The sequence below is a fragment of the Platichthys flesus genome, chromosome 13 (genome assembly GCF_949316205.1).
Source record: "Platichthys flesus chromosome 13, fPlaFle2.1, whole genome shotgun sequence".
NCBI classification, from domain to species: Eukaryota; Metazoa; Chordata; class Actinopteri; order Pleuronectiformes; family Pleuronectidae; genus Platichthys; species Platichthys flesus.
Genome location: NC_084957.1, coordinates 19,899,742 through 19,920,997, shown reverse-complemented (window position 1 = coordinate 19,920,997; position 21,256 = coordinate 19,899,742). Strand labels below are relative to the sequence as shown.

The 21,256-nt window shown below is 42.7% G+C and overlaps 1 protein-coding gene across 1 annotated transcript in view; it reads left to right on the top strand.

Moving 5' to 3' along the window:
- The window catches only part of sema5ba (sema domain, seven thrombospondin repeats (type 1 and type 1-like), transmembrane domain (TM) and short cytoplasmic domain, (semaphorin) 5Ba), a 156,543-nt gene that overhangs the window by 51,875 nt on the left and 83,412 nt on the right, over nt 1-21,256 (top strand). The window contains exon 3 of the mRNA XM_062402018.1: nt 10,552-10,776. Within this exon, the coding sequence (XP_062258002.1) occupies nt 10,599-10,776 (178 nt within the window). The 5' untranslated portion in view covers nt 10,552-10,598. The remainder of the gene's footprint in view (nt 1-10,551; nt 10,777-21,256) is intronic.

Genomic DNA, 21,256 nt, shown 5'->3' with positions numbered 1-21,256 from the left:
TTGTGTGTCTCAGGATTGTCCACATGTATCTCACGGATCATACTGTACTTGTAATTGTACACATGAGGGTGTGAAAGGTCGGTGGTTCGATCCCCTTCTCCCCCTTTTCTGTGTGCTGAAGTGTCATTGGGCAAGATACTGAACCTGTCCCTGTAGTGTATGATTGATGTGTGATAGAGAAAGGGCCGCACATAGAAGCACTGTACGAATGTGCTATATGAATACATAGACCATTTACTTGAGAGAATGAATGTGTGAATTTAAGACAAGATCCGAAAGACAGATTCAGGATTTTGCCTCAATCAAACCATATTACACAATCTGATTTGCCATTTAATCACCATAAATATCCATCTATCAGGCCACTGTCCTGTAATCATACTTCGCCTGATTGTTTCTGGATTGTTACTGTTCCTAAAGTGGTATATTCTGTAGCTGAGATCCAGGCCAGCATGTTTTTGATCGTCTCCTCAGAGCAGTTCCACTGAAATTATAGAAAAAACAAGGTGTTTTTTTCTATAATTTCACATCGCTGCTGTATCTTCCAGAAGTAGAAGCACTGAGAGGTTTATCTGAACAGTCCGACTCTTATTCATGCACTTTGTTGGAATTTAACAAGTTCCCCCGACTACACAGTTTTAACTTCTTATGGTTGATTGATACATTTCCCCACTTCAGTATAATGTGATGCTGCTGCTGGAGCTTTTCTATTACAGACCAGTGACCTCTGACCTCAGGTCTAGCTGCTGCAGTAACTAAATGCTATTTGCATAATTTGAGAGGAGTAATGCAATCAGGATGTGAAATAGTAAGTAAAGAGCACCAGTTTTTATTTAAATGGAACAAATAGCTTTTTGGTTTTCACAGTAAAAAAAAATGTGAGAATACAGATGAGTTACAAACGTTTTTTAAAAGCAACCAGTGAACTTGACAGGATTTGGGGAATCATTACATGTCATTCGTCTGACGCTTATATCCAAAGCGACTTACACTTAGTGCATTCAACATCTATGAAGGGCCATTTAAGGGTTCAGTATCTTGCCCAAGGACACTTCAGCATGCAGATGGGGGAGACTGAGGAGTGAACCACCAACCTTCCAGCTGTAGGACGACCACTCTACCCCTCAACCACAGCCACCCCTATACATAATGTGTCGACAAAACATTCTCAACTCAAAATCTACTACTCTGTTGTTGTGGAGGTTTCAACCTCGTCTTAGAGTCTTTATCAGCAATCATCAGTGGGAGAACATTCAAACTCCACACAGAAAGACCCTTGGCACACTGGGATTCAAACCAAGAACCCCTTCTTGGTTTGAGTCAATAATGCTGACCACCCTATTAAAACCAAGTCAGTCAAAACATTCACATTTCTTTTAAAGGAGAAACTCTGAATGTTTTGGATCTTCAGCAGAGATTTTAATGTCAGCTGCTGTTTACAAAGTCAAGAACAAAGTGAAGAGTGTTGTTGTTTTTCGAAATCTTGACATTTCAACTTTTTTAATGGTGAAAAGACAAATATTCTGCTAGAAAGAAGAAAAACGATAGACTCGAGAAGCGTACAGACAGTCAAGTATTACCCAGAGCCTGTATGTCCCTCACACACACACACACTAGCACAAAAACGTGTACATTAACACATTCAGTGGCGCCTAAAGTCTGAGACTAATTTCAAAAGTTGTGTCATGCTTTTGGACCCCACTTCAGACACAGAATGGCTGCACATCTCCAGTGTCTTTTCTTTTTCTTTTTATCTCTGTCCTTGTGTTTCTGTTTCATCACATCACATCTAAGTTGTCAGTCCCAATGCCGTATGAGTGTATCAGGTGGCACCTTCCCTCCGGCTCCGTAATGCCTTGATTCCACCACAGCCTCTGATTTGATATCAGACGTAATCCAGACAGTGGCTCCAATCCTTGCCACTTCATCAGCCCTGTCAGTCACTGTTGCCCCCCCCCCCCCCCAGCACACATACACACAAATACACACACACACACACACACACACACACACACACACACACACACACTGTTTTATCCAGTCCGAGGTCAACCCTCCCTCATTCCTAGACCAGATCCTTTCTCTGGTTGTTCCCTGGCTTGTCAAGCATGAGCGAATTGACTCAATAACAAGGGATGTGTGCCGTGACCCTTTCTTTCCAGGAAGAGGAAGAGAAAAACGTCTTCTATATCACCCTGAAACCATCTTTATCGCACATTCCTGCGTCCTTCCCCCAAGTATGTTGTCTACATGTTCAGTCTGTTCCCTCGAGACTCTCACGAGGCCCCCGCCGCCCCCCGGCCCACCCCCCCCATAGCAATACGGGCATTAAAGAGATTGGTGGGGTTGAGCTATTGAGTTGAATTAGACATGGTCAATGTAGCCTTTGCTGTACCAAACCCCCCTGAGGGAAAGAGTGGAGGGTTTGAATAGGATGGGAATATGGTGGCAATATGCAACCGTGGTGTGGTTGTCGGCGTTCATCACCTTGTGGTAAAGTCGCTTTGATTTGTTAGTTTGATTAAAAAGAGATTTATGAAAACACACACTTACTGTACAGGCTTTTTTCTTCACCACTTCTTCAAGTGAGCGGTAGCAACATAGAGATAAAAAAAACGAATTGATTTCTACTGCTTTTTATTCTGTTATAAACGTGCTTGATTTACATTCAGAATTGGAGGCAGTGATCGTGTGTTTAGTTCCTAGAGGAAACAGGTGTTATTTCCTTCTGTTGCAATTCATATCTTGTTTGTGAGCGAGAGAATTCCTGTGAGCTTTTGGATGAGGAGATATTGGTGTTCCTTTGCCATAAAAAATACTGATGAGCAGTGGATCTCAGCAGGCTCTGTAGGAACAACACTTTTTTTATGAGATGAACGCTCTGGAGGGCTAAACTTAAAATCCTGCTAAAAGATGCTTAACATGATATCTAATCATGATATCTGGGAGCTTCTCCTCATAAAAGATCAATTAAACTCCTTATCTGTTTTCTGTGATGACAATTTTTTCTAAAGGTATCAAACATTGGTTTTGTTTTGCCATCCTTGGCCACACAGACTATTTTTCTTGTGTTGCTGCAACATGGCATAAAATAGTCCTTGTACAGGTGGCAACTGCTTCCCAATGGACCAGAAGCAATTTAATCAGTGTCGTAATGGATTCGGACAAGACTGTGCTGGGGGAGTTGGCATTGACTTGTAATTAGAGGCACTCCCCTCGCAGGCGAGGTTGAGATGAGGTAGCAAACGGCGACAAAAAGGTGGAGTGTTCTCTGGGAACTCTGGGTCCGTAACTGTCTCGAGAACGATGGAAGAAAGAAATGAGTGGGCAGAGTCCAAAGAGAGTAAGGGCTGATAAGCAGAGGAGAGGGCGGTACATGAGATGAGTAGAAGTTTTTACATCTGTCACAAAAAGGATCAACAAAATGTTCTGACAATCGAAGGTATAGATATCGAAAATCTGTCAGTTCCCCTGCCTGGCAGAAACATCTGGAGGCAAAGCCCCATAGTAATGACAAGTAAGTAGGTCGACTATCTGTGCAGTAGCCTCCATTCATTTACTATTATTACCTCCCTCCAACACCTTTTGCTCACATTTGCCTACTTCAAGCTTTTCATTGTCCGAAGCACTCGACTCACAATGGGTTGCATCCAGCTCCCACGGCCATAAAAAAGGTCCCCAACTGTCTTGAGAGCAATGGAAGAAAGAAGTGAGGGTGCATAATGCCAAGTGATAAGGAGTAATTAGTGGAGGAGAGGGTTGGGATGAGATCAAAATAAGGTTCAGGTTGCATCTGGTGTGAGAAGGATAAACACAGTTGTTGTCTGATAACCAAATATCTGTTTATGAAAAGCTGCAATTGTGGCCCCAGAGTCTTTCCTTTAGTTAACGGGGAAAAGTAACATCTGGAGCAAAGGTACCCTTTGAAATGACATGGCAAGTCGGTTCACTTGTTATTTCTGTATTTAGAAAGTCCATGCATCTACTGTCATCACCCTCTTAACACATTTTTGCTCACATTCGCCTACTTAAAGCTTTTCATTGTTCTGAACACTCCACTTCCTCACACTGTGCTGCATCCAGCTCCCGCCGGTCGACTGGAGAGGTCTGTGCCGAAACACACTCAACCTGGTTCCCGCTGCCTGACTACCAATTTGCTGCTCTGTTGCCATAGATACATGCTGGCATCGGCAGGGGCTTATGAGAGCCTGTGCTAAGGAAAGGTTGAGATTTACTGACTGCCATCTGGATAAAGAGAAGACTTTTTTTTCTTAAAGAGGAGAGCTTACCTTGTTTATCTAAGAACTTTCCCAAATTATCTCGGAGCCAAAGCATTGTCGTATTTTTACTTTAAGCCTCTTGGAGAAAAAAATGGGGTGTTGCACTGTGTCGGGTTGTTTACCAAGCGGCACCATGCTGAAGCATCCCGATGAGATATTGTTTGCCTCCTGTAAATTGTCAAACACAGACAAAGGGGGAGAGTGCATTTTAACTCAAAGTTGTTTTTCACTGGAGTTTTTAGGTGAGGTATTTTCTGGGCGTTTTCATGTATGACAGTCAGGACCTTGGTCAGAACCAAGTTTTATCTCTTTGTTGTCTGTGATCCGGTTAATATCATTTCACATTGCAGTTTAGAGAGCAGATTTAAGACTTCAGTGTGACATACGAATGCCGTGTCGTCACAGCCTACATGACCTGCATGTACCTTTTCTTGACCTTGATTTGTTTGTCAACTGAGCGAGTGTCTTTTTGAATAAAGAAGTCTCTACATATGAATGGAGCAAAGGAATGACCCAGTTCACTTCGTTAGCTTTCTTGCAAGTGTACTACCATCACTATGAGATGAATTGTAATTTGTGAATATGGGCTATACAAATAAAATTTGATTGATTGATTGATTGATCACTGTAGCCCTCTATTACCAGCAAAATTAACCTCTTTGTCATTGACTGCAGGAAATCTTCCTTCCACTTCTCCTTCTTCTGTTGTTGTACGAACCATGGCTCATTGGATCCAGACTGACACACGCTCTTTTACGTTTTGATTCAGACCAACCTGAAAAGTCAGACGGTCCAGACCAAATAAAGTAGGTGTGAAAGCCCCATCAGAACACACCCGTCTGCCGCCAATAATAAATATGTCCCCTGAGTTGCATGTTCCAATTAAATGTCCAGATGAAAGTGCAGATAGTAGCAAACTGCATCGGGAGCAGAGTTTCTACTGTTCATTCCGACTGTTAGAAGAGTAATGAGGGTTGTTCAAAGTCTGTGGCTCTTGTGTTTCGCAGCAAGCTGTGACCCCCTCACCACACATCCCTCTATGTCTGTAGGAGCTACCAGACTACTTTTTTCTTTTTTTCACGATGAATAGTTTAAATAGTTGAGTATAGTTTAAAGCTGCCGCTGGCTGCAGGGCAGTTCCTTGGAGTATTATGCATTGTGATAGTGTGGCTTTCTAAAGGATTGAAAATGTTCTTCCTCTTCAGTTTTAACAGCCTTAATGCAGTAAATCCCTCTGCTCATGGGTCACCAAGTTATTGACAAAGAAACGTGACCGGACATCTATTATTCCAATCTACAGTACCCTGTAAGTCCTGTGCATGTAGCGCACCTTTAATTGACTCATTGTATCCAGCAGGATGTCTGATGGGCATGCAGCAGCTCACTGAGTCTTTTTAAAGGCTTCACCTGTGTGTGTGTGTGTGTGTGTGTGTGTGTGTGTGTGTGTGTGTGTGTGTGTGTGTGTGTGTGTGTGTGTGTGTGTGTGTGTGTGTGTGTGTGTGTGTGTGTGTGTGTGTGTGTGTGTGTGTGTGTGTGTGTGTGTGTGTGTGTGTGTGTGTGTGTGTGTGTGCGTGTGTGTTTTTGTGGGTGGGTGTGTGTGGGTGTGGGTGTTGGTGTTAGGAGATGGCTTCCTCCAAGGTATAGATCATCCTGGTTCCTTGCTGACAAACTGTTGCTAATCCCAAACACGGCAGGAGAGAAAATTGGATGGACAGCATCTTTGGAGTGGCTGTAAAGAGTCATGGTTTAAAGACACACTCTCATACACAACACAGACAACCAAATGCACACAAACACACTCCCTCTCAGGAATGGATGTTGGCACACAGCATGCGACAGTGCTGCCCACGCGCTGTGACCCAGAATGGAGTGTGACCAGCTGTCTATGGCTGAATTTGCCAGTTTTCATAGCTGTGTGTGTGTGCATGCACACTTGTCTATGTGTATATATGTATAAGTAAGGTGGGCTTGCATATGAATAAGTAAAGTGTGTTTGTGTGTCTGGTGCATGAAGGTGAAAATAATTAAATTGGGTGTGTCTGTGGGTGTGTATACAAGTAAATTGTGTAATCTCTCCCTATCTCTCTCTCTCTCTCTGAATCTCTCTCTCTGTTTGTTTTGCATGTTTGTCAATATACGCAAGTTATGTGGTTGTGTGTGTTCCTGTACCCACATCTTTGCGAGGACCATGTTAAGCATAGACCCTACAGAGTGAAGACATTTTGACCAGTCCTCACTTTCCCTCAGTGTGTGTCCACACTTAAGGCCAAATTATAGTCGGGTTGCACGCACGCACGCATGCACACAAGACATGCAATACGCCCCTTTCGAGCCCTCTGGCGGCTTGCATGCGTCCGCCAATTTTTCTAACTACACGAAAAATCGACTTGAGCCTCACGCAGCCTGCAAGGCTTGTGATTGGTCTGCTTACTACATCCCGTCCGGAATCTAGTTTCCGGTTTCATGCCCCACAATACGTGGAAATCACGGAAGATTTAGAAGAACGAATATGGACCAAATAGAAGAGCGTTTGGCAGAAGAGATCCGAAAGTATGACCACTTGTATAACCAGTCACTGACTGGCCGATTTGTCCTCCAGAAATAGGCTATGAGGAGCCGGAGTGGCGATGTAAATAAACAGTCGACGAAGAAGAAGACGTCTCTACTTTGTGTGTTTTGTCTTTGAAAAAAAACGTTACTCCGCCTAAGGTTCTGGCGGTGAATTGCGGTGCAACACGCGCAGTATGTTAGAGAGGTATAAACCAAAACGAGTCTGTCGATGCAGCTGCGTGGGCTTCCACGGTTGCAGTCGCAGGACTATAATTCAGCTTTTACCCACCACAGTCGGAGCTTGCGGCAGAGTCCTGGTCATCTGTCATGATCTCCTGCCCTTCCTGCTCTCACTCCAGCTTTTAAACTAATGAGAGAATTTGTAGAGTCAGCCGTTGACTTTCAGGTCTCTGAGATTTAATGTGAATTAAGCATCTGCCAACACTGCTCCCGCAGATAATAGAAATAAAGGAATAGGGTTGGTTCTACTTGGTAAAACGTGGGCCGTGTAAGCATAATGTGCTCCGATTGGTTTCAGCCTGGAACCTAAATTTGATCTCATACTACATTCTTATTGTCTCTCCTCGTGTTTCATGTCACTTTCTTCTGTCAGGTATCTACTAAAAGTGAAAATGGTAGACAACAGAATGCAGAGTGTGCTGAAGGTATTATATGACATACCATGAAGACAGTGGCAGCTCATGCTTCCAACCCATCACAATGCGCTAAATTGGGAACATATGGTCAATCTTTCAGGTTTAATTAAAAGCCTTTGTACAGCACAGTAAACAACAGAAGATGCTCTGCTTCATTTGTATGAAGCAGGTATCAGTGCTGTGTAACTAGGAATAAATATGACAGAGGGGCATTTTGGCATGTTACTCGAAACTAAGACAAGTGGAGAATAAAAAATGTAAATGAAGGGAAGTTGGATTATCATAAAGAACGTGCAAACTGAAAATTCTGTTTGGTTTTGATGAACATCCATTAACATCAGCAAATTAGTTGTACACATTGAATCACTTTTTCTTATTAGCTTTAATGAAAAGAAGACATTTGACGTCAAAATTCAAAGGTATTTTTCCTAATTGAAAATGCTACAAAACACCTCTTTGAGTGGAGCCCCATGTTTGGAGTCTTGAGTTCCCCCTTGAATCCCCCACAGAATGGATGGACGTGATTTGTTCTAAAAAAGTGCTTGGAGTGGTCATTATTGCTAGAAGAGCCCCATATAAATAAAGTATATTTTCTATTTCCCAAATTCCAATATACAGAGTGGAAGTCAAATGTGAATCTCTCTATTGCCTAATGGGTGCTCTATGATCTACAGTTTCAACCGCTGGATGTCAGGCAGTGCTCACACAGTCTACTTTCATCTGCATAGAAGTTTGGTTTCAGTTCTGATGGAAACCAGAATGTAATGTTAACTTTTTATATTTTTGACGTCCATACGTAAGTAGTGTTGGTCTTCAAAAATGCAGGTGATGGCTTCATCTCATGCAGTATTCTGTTTGCTTTGGCTGTTTCCCTCTGGCTTCAGATACAGTTTTCCTCTATGCAGGACAAACCGGTACAATCATTAATTTATCCGAGCAGCCAATGGCCTTTTTAATAATTTATTTTGAGCTTATATATTGAGAGGGTTGGATTTCTGTGTTTTTGTCTTTATTTTATGTAAATTGTTCTATCTACGGCTGAGGTTGATGTGGATACTGCAAAATGGATAAAAAAGATATCCTTGATTCTTGCAATTTAGTCTTTTAAATATTTGTCGAGCTGGAGGAAATGCAAAGAAATCGTATTGCTGAAATGAGGACAGGTGAAGCCTTTATAGCTACTCAGTCTAGAAAACATTGATGAGAAGCAAAGGTAGAGGAGGAAGCCCATATGGATGTCATCTTGATGTGATCCATTTCTGAGGGGGTCTCAACTTCTTGACACTCTACAATATTCATGCTTGCTCAGTTGGAGTGGCATCAAGCTCAATAGGCCTGCATGTGGCAGGAAGAGATTTGATCTTTCTTATTTTTGTCATGATGTTTGAGTCTGGATGGCAAAGTAACAGAGGCGGCACATATTGACGTACACTGGGTCGTATGCTATCCACAAGGTTGTCATCCCCTGCTCCTCCAGTCCATATGTTGATGTAGAGTAGAGTATGAATGGTCTGTGGTATAGAAGCGCTGTATGAAGGTGTGTGCGAATGAGACGCTGGTCAATAAGAACAAGACAAGCGCTAAATAAATGCAGTCCAGTGACCATGGACAATTACTGTGTGCACAATTGAATCTTTGGTGACACATATACATCATTTTCAAATACACTATATCTGTATGTCTTACAAAAGGGCCTGATTAAAAGGGTTAATTTAAATAAAAAAGTGTTGTCTAAAAATGTGTCTTTATTTGGTTAGATAAGAGAAGAGTACCAGGTCTTATTCATCAATCTGAGGATAAAGAGTGAACGTGTGATAAGGGCATGACACCTGAAACTAACAGATGCATCACTAAAACCTGAATGCCTGGATTGCACATCATCTTCTGACTTGTATCTGTTGCAACACAACAACAGTAACAGAGCCGTCTACGCTCTCAGTCTCAGTTTATGAAACAGGGAGCTGGTGTCCGGTGCAGAGTTCATTAAAAACTTCCACCGGTTTCATCAACCCTGTGTTTGCTGCCAGTGGCTGCGGGAGCCTGTTGACTCTGCAGTATAATGACAAACATAGGCTCTGTGTGCATTTGCCTAATTAGTTAGCGGCTGTAGTCAAAGGCGTAATTGATTGCAGAGGCAATATGGTTGATTTGCAACTCAACCAAGCTAATAATTTGTTATTGATCGGAGCATTAGCAGGGAAAACACCACACAGAGATGTAACCCAGCCAAAGTTGTGTAGAAAGTTGATGCGCTCAGTTTTTAATCTACTTTAATGACATTACACCTCGCTAAGCTAACGTCGTAAGGAGCGCGGGGCGGGAGATGATGAACTGCCGGTTTCAGCTCTGCACTGTGGACTCGTATGTTATGACTGGAGGTGATTACATTAACTGAGGAAAGCATGAGGGTTCCTTTTTTCCGGCTGGAACCCCTTACGTAATACATGGATATGGCAGCCAGACAGGATATTAATCATGTGTTAATATGAATCACATGTGGGGTAAAAACAGTATTTTCAGGATAGGGGAGTTGGAGTAAATACTTTCTAACACTTCTCCAGCATGTCCCTCAGTGCCACACATTTTTAAGTTAGCCATCTCCTGCTCCACTGACTTGAGGAAACGTCTGCCTCATTGAACAGTCCACTGTTGCTTTCAATTCTCCAATTTAATCAGCCATTAAATGAACCTCCAAAGTTTAACTGCACATTTCAAATGATCGTCTTAAGGTTAGAGGTTAGGCACTTCTTTCAGTTGGCTCATCACTGAGGTAAAAGAGTTTTTGTGCAGTTTTTCTGTATCTGTTTTAGATCTCGCCTTTCCAGCCACCCACTAGTTACCTAACATTCTTGCTTTCATCCCACACTTATGTCCATTTTAACCAAAATGTTATATCTTTGCATTATTCTTCTCTCTCTGTTCCCCTGGATTCTGAAATGGGCGCCCTCAGGAATTGAAGGCCTCGAGAGAAGAAATGATTTTGACGAGAATAGTGAGCTTCTTTTCCTCTAAGCCTGATGTATTAAATGTATTCAGGTGCTGACGTGGTCTCTTCTCTCCTCCAGCCGTATCCCAGAGGCCCACCTTGGCAGTTAGAGGAGAGGTCATCACCATGACAGCGTCCTCGCAGGACTCCACGCCCTCGTCTATGGCTGGCCTCCTCCTCCTCCTCCTCCTCCTCTTCCCGACTGTTTTCACTCAGGACTCAGTCCCGACAACCCCGTCATTGTTTGACCCGCTCACCCAACCAGAGTGCACAAAGAAAGAACACCCAAAGGTTTCCATCCAAGGTCAGACATCATCTTTAACCACTTGTTAAACATCTGATAAACCTGTTTACAATGTTTACATGGACACAAGGAAACTGAAAGTGTGTTATGTACATTGTAGCCTGATAATAATCATATATCTCTTACTATACTTTTGACCCATGGATGTCTTGTTTTGAGATTTACCCTCATTTGGACTGGGATGAAGGAACTTACAGGAAGTTGTAATGCCAGTTTCAGTTATAGTCTAGCTTTTGATTGAATTATTTGAATAATGGGACCCTCTTCACTAGGTTGACTTTCATCCGGTCATTACCAAAGCTGCACATTCATGCATTCTTGCAAAAACCCAGTGAAATATCTGGCAAAGGCTTCAATTATTCTCCGTTGTGGACACACTTGGACATCTGTTGTAGTTGTTCTTATTCAACTACTTTCAAGTCCGTTTGGAGTCCACTTAGAGGATGCATGCACAGATGGCGCTCTTGTAGTGTAGTGGCCACAGACACACACACACACAACAAGAATGGCACTCAGTAGAGCGCAAACGTCTGCCAAGGCCCAGTAGTACCCTAGGATTCAATCAAGCTGCACTCACTCATTGACTAAGGATTTTTTTTTTCATCTACATCCATCAATTATTTCCTCGTAAATCTTGCAAGAAAGTGCTTTAAAATAATTCCTGGATCAAATTTTGCCCATGCCACAACGTCTGCTTAGTTCTGTGGAAATCCGTTCTGTAGTTTTGGGGCATTTATACTGAGAGTCAAAAACAGTGTTGAAAACAAAACCTCTCTGGCAGAGGTAATTAATTTGAGGGTGCATGGATATCTGAGCCTTGTGCTCACTGAGGCACATGTATATATATATATATATATATATATGTCATGCTGACCTTTGTGTAGTTGCAGATAATGACAATGTATCCAGGTTTCTATAATACCTATACCCAGTTAAAGAAACTTCTATCTACTCTGCAAATCGCAAATGCACTGATTGGCACCATAATGATAATTCCGGGCATCTTTTTTAAAAAACAAGACTATTTTCTACTCTGCCCTTGACAACTTTTCTATAAAGAGTCATAATTATGAATCTGTAGTGAGCGTTATAATAAGTGATAGGAATAATGGTCAAAGCCTCAAAAATAAGGCCTGGGTTGTATTATGAATAGTGTTTTCATGGTAAGCTGCCCATCTGACTTTTCCTCAAAGAAAAACTACAACTGACATGAAAGCTCATGTATCAACAGTGGGTTACTCTGAATAAAAGCCAAAGTCAGAAGCCACTTTTCACAGCCACCAAAAAAAAAGGATGTTCGTAAACATACTTTTTCTCCTGGCGCCACTTGCAACATTAACAGAAAAGCAAGAGGGGACAAGATAGAAATGATTGTGTAGAATAATGGTTTCGCGCTATCTGGCCCGTCATCTGTACAGTTGTCCGAGAAACAAGGTCTTCCTCCCGGCATGAAATGGAACAGAACAGTTAGATATGGCACAAGGAAAGGTAAACACGCTCCAAATTGCTGTGTTTATTTTTGAATAGGGCTGTTTGTGTTCCCCCTGTCGAGCGGTGACAAAGATTGAAGAAGCAGAAAAAAAACTTGCTGGTGAGCATCGAGGATGGAAACGCACAAGAGGAAGAGGTGGCCAGAGGGCTTTGTTGTGATTAGAAAAAAAAATCCTTTTTTTTTTAGGAGTACAGGATTGTTTCCTTCCATGTCTCCTTCAGTACTCCAGGGCCATCTCGCCTATGTTGCTGGTCTGATCTCTGACTAATGGAACTGAAGAAGGCCATAAAGACTTCAGTGCCATTTGGTGCCATTTGCCCGACCTCCGGTGTAATAGCAGTTATGAGGTTGAAAAGTGCCACCTTTTTACTATTGTAGTTTCAAACCCCAGAACTTGTGAAACGGCCATTTTCCTTTCCACAAAGCTGTGCTGAGGTCACCTATTCTCTGCTGAGTCTTTGCCTCTGTCCCGCTTCACCCTCCTGGCCTCCAGATGTCCAGATTAGCCGGAGCTCTCCGGTGCTTCGATTCAAAGGCGTGCCACTTGAGAATAGCTCTCATGGCAGGGAGCTGCGAGGCAGCTGGCCTGTCAAAGCGGGCAGAGCAGGGCATTATGGGAAGGCAGCCGTATAGAAAAGGCCTGCACAATGAAAGTGTCAGCGAGAACCTGAGATTAGCCTCTGTGATTGATGAGCGTTTTATAGGAGCTTGTTGAAGCGCTACCTCAGTCACCTGGAGGAGACCCGGAGAGCTGGCTTACTTTGGGTTTGGAGGAGCTTTCACTCATCGATACGCGCTTTACATGTTTGTGCCTTAAACGACAAGTAATTGTTTGTGTTGTTATGTCTGACTGCCTAAGTAGGGTTTTTCTAAACCACTTAGTGTCCATGTGTGATGCAGTGAGATTTAATCCTTGTAGCGTGTGTCTGAGCAGGGTGAAGGGATCAGCCGTCCTCCGGTCTCTGAGCTGGTTTGTCCAGTGGAGCGTGCTATCTGCATGAGGCCCAGTCCTGTTCTCTCAGAGTCTCGAGGAAAAACAACCTGAACTTGTCAAATGTTAGGACTAATTTACTGATCCGTCTGTTAGCCCTGAATCTTTTACTTTGATAAAACTTGCACAGTATCAACAGAAAATGTTTTTTTTCCACCTGGTTCTATCAGATGTAATTGGCTGCCAGTCTTTAAATATTTAATTTTTAAGGGCCACCCAAGTGGAGTCTATGTCTCTGATGCTGTGAACATGCTGCAGCAGCTCTCATGCGTCAAATACATTGCATTCATGGAATTTAAGTCTATGTTGATATGCAACACGCACTGAAATTCCAGGAAGATGAAAGACTCATCCATCCATTCCATTATCTATACAGCTTATCTCTAGGGGGTGAGAGGAGGGCTTTAGCCAATCCCCGCAGACATTGTGCGAGAGGTGGTGTACGCACTCTGGTCGGCTCGCCAGTTTATCACTGGGATGAACAACCATTCACGTTCACACCTCCAGTAATCCTAAATTGCAGTTCATTGGACTGTGGGAGGAAGCTGAAATACCAAGAAATACCTTGAGACACAGAGAGAACATGTAAAACTCCACGGTTTGGCCGGCAGGTTCAAACCCACAACTTTCTTAGAACATTGCTAACCTCTGCACCACCGTGCTGTCCCAAGATGAAAGATTATTCCACAGATTGCTGTTGTTTACACCCTTAGTTGGCATAAGTACAATCTTTACACCCGTTGTGATGTGAAGCCATGATTTCTTTGTGCATTGTTTCCTCTGTGGCAGGACTCTTGTTGCACACATTCTTTTAAATAAGCAGCTATTAGAAAAACATGTCAGCATCAGTAAAAGCAATGGATTATTGATAAGCTCAGAACCTTACGATTCCTGGGATTTTGACAGTTGGAACCATATTCCCATCGCAAATATCATAGCTTTTTATCAAGACTTTCACCAGATACAGAGAAACACTATCATTTATTTGAGGTTGCATTTTGTCCACATGGCAAAAGTATACTAAGTCCAATATTCATCCTTGTGTCCCGACCTTCTGAGGGAAATAATAATACAAATAATGATAATGCAATTTATGATAATAAATCCTTTATAATTTATTTGCATATCAAAATAAGGTTAAAAAGTGCTTTTACAGAATCCATGCCAAAGATTATTGAATTGAAATAATAGTAAAGTAAAAGGTATTCAATTCAAATATCTGCCTCGTTAGCTGGCAGATGCTTCACTATTGTAACGAGCTAGTTGCTAGCGTTGTCTGTTTGGTGCTGTGCAGCTAGTGAACACTGCCCTGCTGTAAATTACCAATTGCAAATTATTGATTTGTAAAATCCCACTGTAGTCACATGACTTTTCACCCGCACGCAGCTGGAAAACATCATAGAAGCAGCACCTGAAGTTGTGATGAGTTGAAAACACATCATCGCAGGAACACACGCACGGACGATCTAGACAAACATCTAGCACGCTGAGAATCAACGCTCTCCATCAGCCTCGATATCACTGTGTTTTTACAGTCTGCTTAAACGCACCATAAACACCGTCGACTGTTATCTGGAAGGTCCGCTGTGCCAGAGGACCTGACGCTGCTACACACTTTGTCAAACACACAACAGATCACGAAAGGAATCGCGCAACCTCCATCCACAGGCGAACACTGTACAACCCGCCAGCTCCTGATTCAGATGGATGATATTGGCTCGCTGCATAAGACTCCGGGTCTGATAAGAGCGCGCCATGAGGGCAGCAACTGGAACTTCCTGGAAATCTAGACGTGAAGTCTGTTTTGCGATTTATAGAGTTGGCTGTGAATTTCTCTGTGAGGCCCAGAGAACTGGTTTTGGACTGGTTTCGAACTCTGAACCTTTTTTACACCCAGCACAGCAATATCCATCCAGAGGAGGAGCTGTGTGACGGCTCCACACTATTGATCATCTGTTCTGCTCAAATACGTGCAGGGTTCCAACTCCAAGGAGGAACATTGCCTTCCTTGCAAATCTCTAGTCTTTTCCATTTGGTTTGCCCTCTCTCCTGCCAAGCCTGTCCACATTCTCCCCTCAACCCATCTCATCTCCCTTCCTCTCTCATTCATTCTCCTTCTCCTCCCCGTGCTCCTCCTCTCAGATCCCCCTTTTCACTTTTCTCCTTCACTTTCTCCTCATCTCTCCCTCCATCATTTGCTCGACAAGAGGAGGAGAAATGTATTGTGCGCTTAGTACGACTCCCTCAATCTCTTTCATCGTCTGGGTAATGGTGCTGTCATTTTGCTGCTGTCTCGCTGCCCGACAGGCTCTTGAACATCAAGCGAGCGATGCTACCTTCAAGACATGACTTTCACTTAAAAGAGAAAACGTTTTCTCACACAAAGTTCTACTCCTCTTCCTCTTCTTTGGTTTAGATTCCCCTCTTACTTTGCCACCAGACACTGTTTTCCATCTCACTCACGATTTCAGCGCTGGGCCTAATTGGAGCTGTGCTAGCAGAGCTGTGCTGTGTTTGCAGCCATCAGTCAGGCAGCTGCGTGGAGCTGAGTTTAGCATGCTGCTGGGGCCAGTCGCTCACCCACTGATGGCATGTCAGGATAACTGGCCCGCCAGATAGCGGAGGATCAAAGAATAGAAAGCATTTAAGGGCTTTATTGCCTTGTTCACTGACAAGTGGCGAAGCCGTGGGAAATAGTTGTTTTTCTGTGTTTTTGCCGTCTCCTGTCCCCCCAGATAATAAAACCTAAAAAATGCCTTGTTGTTTTAATGCATCTCTAAAACAACGATGTGATGTCTTTTATTAAGACTTCAAGGCTGTACATCCACTACTTCACACCCGATATCATGTGTAGCTCCAAAAACAGCTAAGTCTGAATTGAATTCCATCATGTTAACCTACGGTACAATTACTAATAAACAGATTTTTCTCTTTGCATCAGTACGACCGACTCGACAAGTGAAAAATCTATCTGCACAAACTTCGTTTTCTGAATTTCCCTCGGGATTAATAAAGTATCCATCTATCTATCTATCTATCATATGATAATTCACTTCTTCTTAATGTAGATCTTGAAATCCATTTAATTCCCAGTTTCTTTGAACTCTGCTTTTCATAAATACCTTCTCATATCTAGCTGATGGCTCTTCTGAGCAGCGAAATGAAAACCATTCAAGAGCAGTTTTTAGTTCCGAGAGTAAAATGAGTTTCTCTAAGTATCTCATAGCAATATAACAATATTTAATTATATATTTAGATATTGCCTATGCAATGTGTTTTAATCTTCTACCTCTTTGTGGTGTATTTGTAAAAAAAAAAAAAAAAACATTCTCTGCTAATGAACAAGAGTTTAAAATCACAACCTGCAATCTCAATCTAAACTTAGTACTAATTTGACATTTATCATGATTTATATCTCAAATACTTTTATGGTCACATCGCCTTTCCCCACCTGTCGGACTTCATGGATATTTTTAGTTGAATTCATCCTCTGGGTTAAGAATCAAGATAGAATGTCTCTCGTTCTCTGGAGGTCAGTAACTGAAACATTGGTGTGTGCTCCCCTGCAAAATAACAATTTAAAAAAACACGATGCAGCTTGTTAAGGAGATGAGACGACTCCTCATCACTAATTTCAATATTTCCCCAACACGCACCAACAGATTCTTTGTGTTCGAACACCACCCTGCAGCGCTTTCACAGATACCACGGCAGAATGTTTCCCCTGATTCTCCCACTGCCTTTGACAACAGTGCTTACATTTCTGTCAGTTTCATAAGGCCACTCTTGACAAATTGTCAGTAGTTTTGGATGTGGCCTCACCACTGGTTTTGTGAGAGGCGGGCGGACATCTCCACCAGTTTGCTGACTGAGAGGCTATTAGCCTCCTGGCCCCGGCACCGTACCGCCCGTGGCTGCTCATTCCTCTGGCCCCTCCAGGCCCTCTACACAAAACCGCCCGTAGCCCGCGGACCCCGGCATCTGAATTCACTCGTGTGAGAGGAGGAGGAGGAGGAGGAGGACGGGACGGCAGAGGAACGACAAGGAGAGAGAGGGATACAGAGGGAAAGTTGTGCTCCACTGAGGCACGGCAGCCTCTCTCAAACTATCACCCTCCGAAAGTGTAAATTCAAGTTAGAATAGTAGAGATACTGCGGAACAGGACAGGCGAGACAGGGTGGGTGGGAGTTAGGGCGAGGAGCGATATGAGGAAGAGCGAACGAAACGTATTTCAAGGGATTTTTACCAGATAAGGCCGAGCTGTGAAGTCGCAGGGGGAAGTTCTCCCCCTTCAATACTGAGTAGTGCTGCAAAATGAGGTGTTTTATGATCCTCCTCCCGCTTACACAAAATATCTGCTCACAGTTAATGGATATTGTATGTAAATGTGTACCTTGCAGGAAGGATTCACTCCGTCCTATCATTTGGCCGAAGTTGTCATTTTCACATTTTTCTCAGCATGTTGCATTGGCTCATGTTGCATCAATTTATTCCGAATGCAATTATACACATGCCAACTCTAGTGGTGATCCTTCATTCACAGAACTGCCAGATAGCATCAAGTCTCTTCATGACCTGTTCTGTTAACAATATTGGATCGACGATTTTTCCCCGAAGATAACCATTTTTTTAATATGGCAGTCTTATTCCTATTAGCCAGACATTGTGTGGCTGTGTATCCCCCTGCAGGTGGACGATGACAGACAGACACATTTAATAGAATATGTCTCATTCATAGCTCATTAAACAAGTGCAGCGCTGGAGGGGAGGAATCAACTCTGACGCCTGATCATACTGCTAATGGTAACAGAAATATGATATAGCGCCGGATGTAGTTATAGGTGACCATTCTCTGTGAGACTGAGAATGAAAATGCTTTGTGAAGAAAAAGTAAGTTTACTGAAATTATAAAAGGTCATCTATGCTCCATCATCCGCCGGGGGTTTGTCGAGCACTTAAAGGATTTTGCCCAGTCAACAGCCACATTTGTTCTTCCAGGACCTTTAAATGGATCTTAAAGCCATAACCTTTAATCACCCAGTCAAACTCATTTTAGTCCTACTCACCAGTCTTCTCGTTTTCTATAACTACATCCCCCTCATTCAATTTATTTCTGTCCCTGCTTGACTTTGCTGCCCTGAAAGCTTTTCTTATTATTTTTTTTGCACCTTGCAAACATGAATCTCCCTGTTGGAGGACTGAGATAAGTGGGAGCCTGGGCCACTGCCTGACACCTTTCCCTATTATTTAAACATGCAGTCAAGGTAACAGCTAAAAAGTCATTTTTTACCCACACTGTGCTAATAGTGCCCTCAAAAGACCATTTGTGCCCTGAGTGCCAAAAATGTTTGCTATAATTTGAGGTGTCGTGTCGTTTTGTAACCCAGTGTTTGGTGCGACTGTTAATTACCACCTGCAGGAATAAACTGGTCTGTGAGAAAGTTTTGAAATAGTAAATACTATATATAGTATACATATATTATATCTATTTATATGTTTAAACCAGGGATCAGAGAGAGAAAGGGTATATCAATCCTCTGTCCTGTACAGAATTGACAAAGTTAATTTTGACTCTGACACATTCCGAGCTGCAGGTCACTTTTCCCAAAGACATTGCCTCTAAACACAAACCTCTTACAAAGCTGCTTTCATTCTGGGGCTGTATGTGACATTAGACATTCTCATGAACTCTTCACGCCAGCCTTTTTGTGAAATGAGAATACAGTCGGTAAACCTCTTGAAACTTTGCAGTGAGCATATTGACCAGGTGTCCTTCACAGGACAGATGCAAAAATTGGAGAATACAAATATCTCAGGATGAAACAGTGGAGCCATACATGCAGAAAACCGAAATGCAGATGACATGACACTGGTGTTGATGTGTTTTAAATAAAGCCACACACTGGATTCATTTCTCATGATCAATCTCCTGCTGCGTTCCACTTGGGGCAAACTCCTCATCTGAGCGACCCCAGGAACCCGTGCCCCGACACCCGTGCCCCGACAGCCCAGAGCACGTCTCTCCTCTGCCACCTGGATTCCCCCGACAGGTTGGCGTTGTCCAATTCAACTTTTCACCTTTCACGGTGATCAGATAAAGTTGAGATTAGATCTTGTTTCTTTCTCCAGGCTGCAACTTGAGGGAATCTCACATTCCATCAAGTTTTTAAGCCATAAAAGAATAATCTGGGCCTGAGCTGTTTGGTTTTCTGTGGGCATGTTTCTGCAGCAACAGGGTTTTAATTTTAAGCTGCAATTTGTTGTCTTTTCATTCCCTCAGCTCCATAATGCGTTTGCTTTTTCCAGCTTCGACTGCTCTTCGCCTGAGTCCGACTCTCAGCGGCTCCAATCAGTCAGGGTGCCACTTCACTCTGTCCACATGGAGGAAAGGAGCTAAGGGTTTAAAAACTGTTAGATGGAAGGAGATAGAAAAAGTTATGGTTTATTTCTAAGTGAGACGAATGCCTCCGCCGTCCTCCCCATCTTTCTACTCGTCCCCGTGGCAGCCACAGGCTGATGCATTAATCCGTCTCCCCGCCGTTTGCAGAGGGGGGGGGAAGGGACGCAATAATCGTTCATCAAGTCCAGCTTGGGGCCCACGAGTCGACCTTGAGAGAGGGGGCTTTCATATTCATCCTGGCTTTATTAGGCCTTTTCGCTCAACCCACCAGCCATCCACACAGTTATAAGGGCGAGGACTGAGCAACCCATATAAAACCACTTGTAGACAGAAGGATAAATGTCAGTCCGTGAAAGACCCCTCGCTGTCAGAGAGGCCTCTTTTAGAGAGTAAACACGCTCCTGGTTCATGAGTTGTCCTGCATGAATCAAACTCAGGCTTTTTTTCTTTTTTTTTTTGTACAAGCTTTGAAGAGACGTCCCTGTTGTGTGAAATGTGTTTATCCTTCCAAGTTCAAATTTCAAGTGATTTACGCTCCGCATGAAACTCTCTGAGCCGCACTAACAGCTCTTGTTTTTACTGTTGGGTCCATAACGTTTCTCTGGGAATAATGTTCTTGTTATCTGGTTCGCCACCACACATTCTAAGTTAATGAATCATGTCATATGCTACGTTTTCACGGTCTCATTTTTATGTGGACAATAAGTCACCTCCTAACAGTCTGGCACATCTCTTAAATGACGTCATTTTAATTTTTTTCTGGATGTTGTCCAGGTCATATTGTGTGTAACGAAGAGGGCGAGTCTTCAGTTTGGGTTTGATGGCTGCTGTATTTTACTTAGAGGCAGACTGAACTGAGACCAGCATCAGGGTTCTTTACACTACTCTATTTTTTTTTTAAACAATACTTTAATGCCATAGTGGGCAACTGTAGAAACAACAGAGAGGAACTAAAGCCATGCTGTGAAATTAAAACACACCAAACTCTTACTTGATGGACAAAGAATACAGGTAAAATGCATAGAGCAGGGCTGTTACCTGAATGACAGAGGTTTCAAAGGCTTTTAATGTGAGGGAGGTGGTTTCTCAGAGTCTTATCTATTGGTCACAACGTTTTTTGTTGTTGTTAATCTCTCCACGTTTCTCCACTTTCCCAAAGCATGGGCTCAGCCTTCAGGCTTCATCTGAACTCGCACACAAAACATACACAGTGATAACATCGAGGGCCTTTGATTTAGTCCACCGTGATCGTTTCACTTTACACACAGTAATATAGATATTTACAGACCTATTGTTTATGCCTCTGTTAAAAGTGATATGTCAAACTTCAGTGTGTTTTTTGAGCTGTAAACTAAATCGTATATCTGTTCTTTGAGGAAATACATTAATGCTGGTTTTAAAATCACATTTATTAATAAATTGTAAAAGAAAACTGCATTTATTGATTTAATATGGCTCATATCGCAACCTAGTGTTTAAAACCATCTTCAACCTTTCTGGACCAATGCTTGCGTAGAGCCAACTATCTTAACTTCATGACATAGGTATATATTTGAAAAGGTTGGCGGCCCTCACCCCAAGTGAGTGGGAACGTTGA